At 33.7% G+C, this 9,663-nt stretch overlaps 1 protein-coding gene across 1 annotated transcript; it reads left to right on the plus strand.

The window, feature by feature from the left end:
- Window positions 1-7,361: 7,361 nt before the first annotated feature.
- On the plus strand, window positions 7,362-9,549 carry LOC140821323 (probable N-acetyltransferase HLS1). Its single transcript, XM_073181795.1, has 3 exons — window positions 7,362-7,876; window positions 7,972-8,180; window positions 8,485-9,549. Exons 1-3 carry the CDS (start codon window positions 7,685-7,687, stop codon window positions 9,347-9,349), a joined length of 1,266 nt encoding a protein of 421 aa, XP_073037896.1. The 5' UTR covers window positions 7,362-7,684; the 3' UTR covers window positions 9,350-9,549.
- The last annotated feature ends 114 nt before the right edge of the window (window positions 9,550-9,663 follow it).

The following is a 9,663-nucleotide window of genomic DNA, read 5'->3' on the forward strand; positions in this document are numbered from 1 at the left end:
ATATAATTACTTTTCTTCCGAGGTTAATTTCATCCATCTTCTGCATATTTCCAACATCCAAAGCTGGACTACTGCATCTGGGAATATGGACATGAGGCCAATGCCATTTATTCTAGACAACTGAATTTAGTAATAAAATACATATTACACGTCTTTTTCACGTGTGGAGCATGAATGAGATTTTTATCAAGTTAATTTTGAGAAACATTAAAGGAGTCGATCCAAAAGTGTACCTACTGAGCAATAATTATATATGAAAGACGAGTATTTGATCATATAATATTAGTATTACAACCAAATGTCAGAATTTGATTTCTACAAAATTGCAAGTTGGTGGTGACTGGTGGAGTTACTGAGATGAACATTGTTGTAAGGAAGTAACTGCCTGTTGGAAATAACGATCAAATCCCGATTCTTGGATACTCAGATATATAGATTTGATTAAGAGGGAAAACAACTCGTCTTTGTATACGTGAAATCCATTACAATTGCTTTTATCAAATGAATTTGAAATTGATTTCGACTTTGAAATGAATGGATTTGAAATATCTCGTCTCGAACATATCAATCCAAGCACAACCTAAAAAATCGGAGACTTTCGACCACATATCTTACAAATTAATATGAAATAATGTTCAATGACTTGACACCTCGATCATCCGGAACTGAAGTGTATGGTGATTGATTTTATCTAGGTTTTTATACATGATGGTAAAGTGTCAAACTTCAAAAGAAACAACAAAGAGACAGAAACAGAGGTCTCCTTGTGTGGTCAATTTCCTAATCCCTCAGACCAGATAAAGAATCAATTTTTGCCGGTTGAAATTTAAATTCTTCGTGACACCACATATGCTTAACTTGGTGGACAATTGCCCACACCATTTTCACTTTTTTTAAAGAATAATTTCTTCAAGCAATAGGAATCATCACAAATAGAAACATTAGTTTACAAATTCTCGTCCCTCGATCCAAACTTTCGCCATAATCCTCGAGCCAGTCGAACTTCTGATTTTGGGTCAAATCTTACTTTACAAGGTGTTGGGATGCAACCAAATTCCCACATTGGAATATCTAGAGAAAGATCATGGTTAATAAAGATGGAATGATATCTCCATTGGTATGAGGTTTTTTGGGTGGTTCCAAAAGCAAAACCATGAGGATTAAAACCCAAAGTGGACAATATCATACCAGTGTGGAGATATCCGGATTCCATTGGTCCTAACAGTGGTATCAGAGCCAAGGTCTAGATCGAGCCATGTGGGTGGAATCCTTGATACCTAAACGAAGGAGGTGAGAGCTCCTGGTAAAAATCCTTGATTAAACTCTCGAGGTGGTTGATGCTCCCGGTATTCATGTAAGGCGTGCGCTACAACGCAGTGAAGTGGAGTAACCTCGATTGAAGGGCGAATAAGGCTTGAGGGGAGGCTCGGACTATGAGAATAATAGTGGAACTTCGTTTGAGGGGAGGATTGTTGGGATGCAACCAAAGTCCCACATTGGAATATCTAGAGAAAGATCATGAGTTAATAAAAATGGAATGATATCTCCATTGGTATGAGGCCTTTTGGGTGGTTCCAAAAGCAAAACCATGAGGGTTAAAACCTAAAGTGGACAATATCATACCAGTGTGGAGATATCCGGATTCCATTGGTCTTAACACAAGGGATCTAATTAAGACACGATCCCCTTTTCCTCAAACAAATTGTGATTCTTTCTAAATTCTTGTCGATCTAGGCACATTATTCTGCCCGAATGTATAAAAAATTTCCCTAATAAGCTCGTTGAACTTTGTGATATTTATCCGTTCATATCGCTCTGCCTTTTACGAAATATGTCAACTAATCAATTAAGTCTCTTATTATTAGTCAATTTATTCACGTAAATTTAACAGATAATTGCCAACTCTATTTACCAATTTTTTTTTAAAAAAAAAAGTAACAAATGTGTGCTAATAATTAAGTAGTGAAAACAAAAGAAGAGACGTGGGCATGGCATGCTCCAAGGGATTAATGTTCGGAAGGAGGCCTACAATTTTTGTCTTCCTTTGTTCATGTTCGAATATGATTTGAGTAAAATTTTATGAAACGTTAGTACGATCGATATAATAACGAGAAAGGGTACAAGATTTCTGTAATTATGAACCGAGGATTTTGTCTACCCATTTCTGTCAAATATTTTATTTTTATGTTTAGGTAATAAATTTTTACCATTTTTTTTAATAATGGGTTATAAAATGTTTGTAAGTTGAAGGATATTAAGAATTAGTATAGGGTAAACAAGTTGGAGTAATTAGCACGGATCCCTAAACCGCACATAATGACATAATATGAGAGAAAATACCATATTAGATAGATTTTTTTGTTTAATTCACCGCTAGACTCAGTTAAATAATTTAATTTTGATTAGATTCAATGGAAAATTATAATTTTGATCAGATTCAAAGAAAAATTACAATTTCAGTTAAATAATTTAATTTTGATTAGATTCCATAGAAAAATAATTTTTATCAGATTCAAATAAAAATTACAAATTTATCTTGTGATTTTGATATTCTATTTTATTAAATTTCAATTTTAATCATATATATATAAATATATATCTTTTTTAAATAATTTTTAGTTTTCCGTCAGTAGAAACACTATTGTGATATTGCACATATTAGTATCGCATCGTGTCACATCAATGACATGTCGAAAAATGAATAAAACTAAAAAATAAAATAAAAATTACAAAGACAAAAAAAACTTAAATTTTACAACCTGAATAATCAAAATTGAAGACTATAATATAAATGACAAAAAATATTGTGTTGATCAATAATTTTTTTTAAAAAAAATTGCATAAATTAATTTGTCCTAGAAGAAATTTGGAATTTAAATTTATTTCATTTTCATATAAGTAAATTATTATAATTTAGACACATTCATCTCATTCTGTATGGGCCTTCACATGTTTGATGTACTTTTGTATTCAATATCTTCACTATTTATTATTAAATTTTATCGAATATCTTGTCCGCGCAAAAAATTACTAGTGACTGAATTTTAAAAATTATAAAATAAAATTAAGTTTGCAAAAAATTTTGCTTTTAAATAATATTAAAATTAAGTATTTATCACTGAGTCAAAAATTATACTTGTTAGACAAGACATAACTTTATTTCTTTATTTTCGTTGTAACACATAGTACAACTATCTGGGTGTTAATGAGTCGAACTTTTAGATCTATAAGTTCGAGAGGTGCGTGTTCGTTTATATGCTGATGTTGTCTCATATCCATCAGTAGGTGCATTAATGTGGAATAAATATAATTTTTGGTTGCATGGTCCCAAAGATGGGTTTTTTAAGTGGGGCAATATGCCAATTACGTAATAAATGATATTGATAAATAACATTATTTTATTAAGTTTAGGAACAATTAAATTCAATAATAGGAGTATCTTGAGTAGGTATTTTGTGAGACGGTTTCAAAAATCTTTTATCTTTTAGATGAGTCAACTCTACCGATATTCATAATAAAAAATAATATTATTACCATAAAAATTAATATTTTTTCATGGATAACCCAAATAAGATATATTTCTCACAAAATACGACCCGTGAGATTGTCTAACGCAAGTTTTTGTCGAGTATACAAAGGGTTTCAGATTTTTGGACCACGCATGCAGTGAAAAAGTTTATAAATTAATGTTAATGTATAATTATTGATTTTTTGGTGGTACATATTCCACATAGTTGATGCTACTTTTTCAGGTCTATAAAAAAATATTTTTTCAGATACTTTCAACTCCAAAAAAAAAATTAGTATGTCGATATGACATATACATATAGTATGTTATTAATAATATAAAAAAAAATAATTAGAAAATATTTGTGGGAATGTACGATTTATGTCTTCTTTTTTTTTTTTGTAAATCCAAAAAAATAAAGTGAAGAGAAATTTATCAAGAGGTGCAACAATTTCCTTATTTACAATAATAATTGACATTTCATATTTTTAATACTGTACGGTTTAAAATAGGGATGAAAATACTATCCGAAATAGTGGAGGGTGCTTGATAATATTCCATTCTTTGAAAGCCAGTGAATACTAGAGCCAGTAAAACGGTAGCTACTAACCTCTTTTTTTGTTTGATTGCTTTTTCTTTTTACTGTTCAAAGAACAAATGGTTTTGTTGGACCTCGCAAGTGATGTCTCGAACAAAGACATTTATCTGATTCTGGTTCAGGGTAAATTCAAATTCCCCGAAGTGGGCATGAGTAGAGATAAGATCATGATCTTCGTCCTCGAGCCCCCGAATTATAAATATAGTTTTGATACAGGGATAAAGAATCCCTAGTTATTTTTATCTCTTTTTTGAACATCAGAAATAATAACCAATAATCGATTCTATAAATAGAAAAGACGGAGATGATGACATGTTTTGGATGAAATTAAATTAGAGTTATATCATTCACATCACCACCTCATTATTATCCTTATGTTTAAAAAGTAAGAGTTATATCTTTACTAGTATTTCTAACTTTTATATTCCAAAAATTTTAGATACAAGACTTCAATCATTTGGAAAAAAATATAAAATAAAGGCCAATAATTTATGTCGTCCTTATATTTTAAAAAATTTGAGGACAAAATCATAATAATGCAGAATATTTTTTACGGAAGGACAAGTAAAATCCACCAACATCAATGATAGCAACATTCATAATTCTTATGTTGTCACAAACATATAAGATTGTTGGTCAAGAGTACAATTATTAATGTTAATATATTTCATTCTTTCAACATCTTAATGTCACCTCATTTCTTTTTTCTAGTGGTTCCATTTTCAATATATGTCCATGTAGCAATTATATAGCATTTAAAAACTATCTTTTTATCTCTTAAATTGATGGTTTTTTCTTCTTAATTTAGTTCGAAACTTCATTTATATTCCAAATAATATATTTTATATGCCTTGGCATCTGAGTTATAGAAATGTATATTTCAATAATAATTAAGCTATTTCCTTACATTTTTCTCGAGGTGTTGGATGGATAGTCCCATAGATTTGAAGATAATTAATTTAATCATACGAAACAAATATACAAACTATATTTCCCTTGAGTTAATTAATAATTAGGCGTGATATATAATATCCCCACTAACTAGCTATAGTTACCAAATGAAAATGAATGACAATTTAATTACGACAAACCTCCGCACTTCCTAAAAAACCAATCATTATCAAAACTGTTTGATGATTAATACATTTATTTTGTCCTTAATAACGTGTGGTTTTCACATTATATCCTCCGAGTGTATACTGATGAAAATAGCAACAATCCGATAGCCTTCCTTAGCTTAAGATTCACAAAAGTCACAAGACCTGCAATTGCTAGAAGAATAGCAAGAAGAAGTCGGCCTCCGTCGACATACTCTTCTCTTCTAGTTTCCCCACCACTAATCTTCTCAATCCGATGCCGACGAGAGTCTAAGTCGCAGAAAAAAAAGAGAAATATTTCTTTCAAGTTTTGGTGTCGCTAACATCACATTTAGGTTAGAAGAAAAATATTGAATGAGATTGTTGACCAAATGGAAATTGATTGAGCCAGGATTGGAATCTTTTTTTTTTTTTTGTTTCCAGTTATATTTTTTGACTTATACTATTTTATCAAACAACTTACTGAAAAATTAAATTTAGAATAAGAAGAACCTCTGGAGATATAATCTAATAGAGAATGTGGATAGCAAAATAAATAATTTATGGGTGAAAGCTGAAACCAAATAATATACCTATTTTTAGGGGATATTACGTAATGGATAATGCATGCATGTATAATATAGCTAAATCCTTATTTTATTGGATAGTGTAAATTCAGATGGATCGCTAATTAAATTCACTATAAATTTTTATATTTTTGTGGAATCTATTTATATATATAATATATAAATATAATAAAAATGGGAAGTAATCTCAGAAGCAAAATTAAAAGGATGGGTAATGATTATAGATGGGGTCACGATGGCAATTGTAATAAATGAATAATTGTTGGGGCCACCGAGAGACACAAAACTGCCATTTGTTGTAAATACTGCGCAGACACCGCCGCCATTTTTACATAACCGGCCCTCTTTGTTATGATTAATCATCCCAATTAATTAAAAAAACTTAATTGATTTTCAGGAAATAAGTTAATATATACCTGTTTTACTTTATTAAAAGGTTGGGTTATTTGGTTTAGAATCCACGGGTCTCTTCTAAATTTGAGAAAGACGATGTAATTAGACCCAATGGTCATGAATACACCTGAAATATTTAACGACGTTGTCCTGTTGTAATATTTGAATTCGTGATATAAGAAGCGTTTTATATATTTATATATATATATATATATATATATATATATATATATATATATTATGAGATACGGATATGTCACGCGGTCTAACGATTTTGAGAAATAAAAAAATTGACTTTATTTAAAATTAATATCCCTTAACATTGTTTTTAGATACTCATATCTTATATGTTCTAACGATTTGGTGCAATGAGAAAACTGACTTAAGTAAAATTAATACCCCTTAATCAAGTAATGATTCCCATAAATTTAATAAGATAAAATTATTTTGTTTTTCAAAAGAGGTTACTCTAGTAATATTCTTGAATTTCGAACAATTAATATTATTAAATTTTTAGTATTGTAAATATTTCAAATCAAAATAATGAAATGATTAATTTAATATTCGTATGTCGTCGGATTTTAACAGAGAGCCGAAGGGACACGGAAAAGGAATAGACACGGACTTCTCCAAAAAGGTTTTCAAGTGATAAGTTAAACTCAAAAGTCTTCACGTGAATGTGCCGTTTTGAAGTAAAACGACGTTCTTAGCTAAAGCAAACGCCAATGCTTAATGCAAAATCCCCGAGGTTACATTTGAATTTACATTCGTATCACATTAACGTTCGAAAAATTTATGTTCTATAAAACATATTATCGTCGATAAAACCATCTTGGAAGAAGCTAGTATTGAAGGAGAGTATACAGATGAAAGCTACTCTTTCGTGTACGCACAAATTTTGGAATATATGCAATAACAGTGGAGTCATAAAACTGTCCAAATTTTGTTTTGTTGTTCTTTTGATTAATCATTGTCTTTTTATCATTCTGCACTTAGTGAATCTACTAGCAACCAAAAAAGCCCGATCTTTGTAATTTGTCCCTCATTAAGATTTTTCTATAATTTAAATTTTTTGCATATCCATTGATTGGCATTAAAAATTTTGAGTTTTTCAATTAAAATTTACGATGCTTTTTTTTTTTAAAAAAAATATAATTTATGATCACAAATAGAATGGGTCCATGATCCGGGTGGGCACTCCGAAATTCAAGTATAAAATGGCCGCACTGCTCTGAAAATTATAGCTCAGCGAGAAATTAAATGAATGATTAAGCTAGATGATTCCTCTCGCACTGAATACTGATACAGTAGCCTTATAGAAATTTTAAGATCAAGATTCTCGTTCCTTTTCTTGGGCTGTCCTTTCTCCAGGCTTTTTTTGCTTTAAAATCATTTGCATCTTCCATATTTCGATAAGATTTTCGTCCGTCGCTTTTCCAAATTCAATCACACTTTAATACAGCACCCATAATTTAGTGGCCTTGAGAAAAAGCTGCTATCTTTAGCCTTCATCTTGAAAAAAATGGTTTTGGATGGTGGCATGGCGGCGGCGGCGGTGGTGGTGAGAGAATATGATGCGAAGAAAGACTGTCGTGCAGTGGAGGAAGTGGAGAATAGGTGTGAGGTCGGGCCCAGTGGGAAGCTCTCCCTATTCACCGACCTCTTGGGAGACCCCATTTGCAGGGTCCGCCACTCTCCCGCCTACCTTATGCTGGTCAGTAACATCACTTCCTACATTACTTTCTGCTAACTGTTCAGCATCATTGTTTTGGAAACTCATCAGTGGGCTTTATTTCGAGGACATCTCAGGTAGCGGAGATGGTGGTGGCGGGCGGCGGAGAAGAAGATAAGGGGAGGAGAGAAATAGTCGGGATGATCAGGGGTTGCATCAAAACCGTTACTTGCGGGAAGAAGCTCCCCCGAAACGGCAATAACTGCCCCACGAAACTTAATCAACCCCACCCTGTGTACACTAAACTTGCCTATATTTTAGGCCTCCGTGTCTCCCCCTCTAACCGGTAAATAAAATAAAAAAAATCCCATACTTTTCCATTTCTTGCTCCTCACTCGAATTTGTCTCACGTTATAAATCTTGTCTCATTCAAGAATAGACCACGATTCATCGAGTGGTATTCCAAAAATGGATGGTGGCTCAACTAATTATTGTTTGGATGACATTTAAATATTCCTTGGTTATTTACGCGCACACGCTCAAAAAAAAAAGAGAAAAGAATAGTGCTTGCTGTCTAAAAGTTTACTTCTTTTTACATGTGGGGACGATCGGTTTTCTAATATTTGTTTACTGTTTTTGGACGCTTGCAGGAGAATGGGAATTGGGTTGAAGCTAGTGCGGAAAATGGAGCGATGGTTCGGAGAAAACGGCGCTGAATATTCATATATGGCTACTGAAAATGACAACGAAGCATCTGTCAAGCTCTTCACTGAAAAATGTGGCTATTCAAGATTCCGTACACCTTCCATTCTAGTCCAGCCCGTGTTCGCCCATCTTGTCAAGATCAACAAGAGGGTCACGGTCATAATGCTCGACCGCGCCGACGCCGAGGCCTTCTACCGCCGCCGGTTCTCAACCACCGAATTTTTCCCACGGGATATCGACTCTGTCTTGAATAATAAACTCAGCTTAGGGACGTTCCTCGCCGTACCGAGAGGGTCGTACTCCGCCGAGTCATGGCCAGGCACCGCCGAGTTTCTCGCCAGCCCACCGGAGTCGTGGGCTGTGCTCAGCGTGTGGAACTGTAAGGACGTGTTCCGGCTCGAGGTCCGCGGCGCGTCGCGCGTGAAGAAGGCATTGGCTAAGACTACTCGTGCTGTAGACCGGGCTTTGCCCTGGTTGGGTTTGCCGTCGGTGCCCGAAGTTTTTTGGCCTTTTGGGTTCCATTTCTTGTATGGACTTGGAGGTGAAGGCCCAGATGCTGTTAAGCTTATAAAGTCTTTATGTGGGATGGCCCACAATCTTGCGAAGGAACATGACTGTGGAGTGGTGGCCACGGAGGTGGCTAGCCGGGAGCCGCTCAGGTTCGGGATCCCACATTGGAAAAGTCTATCGTGCCCGGAGGACTTGTGGTGCATGAAACGGTTGGGAGAAGACTACAGTGACGGAGCAGTGGGTGACTGGACAAAGTCACCTCCTGCCTTGTCTATTTTTGTCGACCCCAGAGAGTTTTAGAAGTTGAGTTTGGCAGAGTGATAAAACACCACGTTTTTGACCATGTAAAGATCATATATAAAATCAACTTCACTTCCTTTGATTGTATTTTAATTTAAGTTTAGGTATTTTGTTTCTTGTAATATTATTATGATGAGGTGTGAGGATAAGGAGTGGAGAGGGATGGAGCATTTGATGAATCAGCTTCGTTGTTTAGTTGTTTTATTTAACTGTAAAACTTGTATTATTATGACGTGCAATGATGACTCAGGTTTGATTTCCGCGGCAATGGTGACTATAGAGATAAGATGGTAATATAGATGCTGCCTCTACGG

The sequence above is a fragment of the Primulina eburnea genome, unplaced genomic scaffold (genome assembly GCF_022965805.1).
Source record: "Primulina eburnea isolate SZY01 unplaced genomic scaffold, ASM2296580v1 ctg507_ERROPOS390280, whole genome shotgun sequence".
NCBI lineage: Eukaryota > Viridiplantae > Streptophyta > Magnoliopsida > Lamiales > Gesneriaceae > Primulina > Primulina eburnea.

Excerpts from the sequence above, each read along its gene's own strand:
- LOC140821323 (XM_073181795.1), top strand. The coding sequence starts at position 7,685 with ATGGTTTTGGATGGTGGCATGGCGGCGGCGGCGGTGGTGGTGAGAGAA. Across the intron at positions 7,877-7,971 it reads CTCCCGCCTACCTTATGCTG|GTAGCGGAGATGGTGGTGGC; the intron begins GTCAGTAACATC and ends AGGACATCTCAG. Across the intron at positions 8,181-8,484 it reads CGTGTCTCCCCCTCTAACCG|GAGAATGGGAATTGGGTTGA; the intron begins GTAAATAAAATA and ends GGACGCTTGCAG.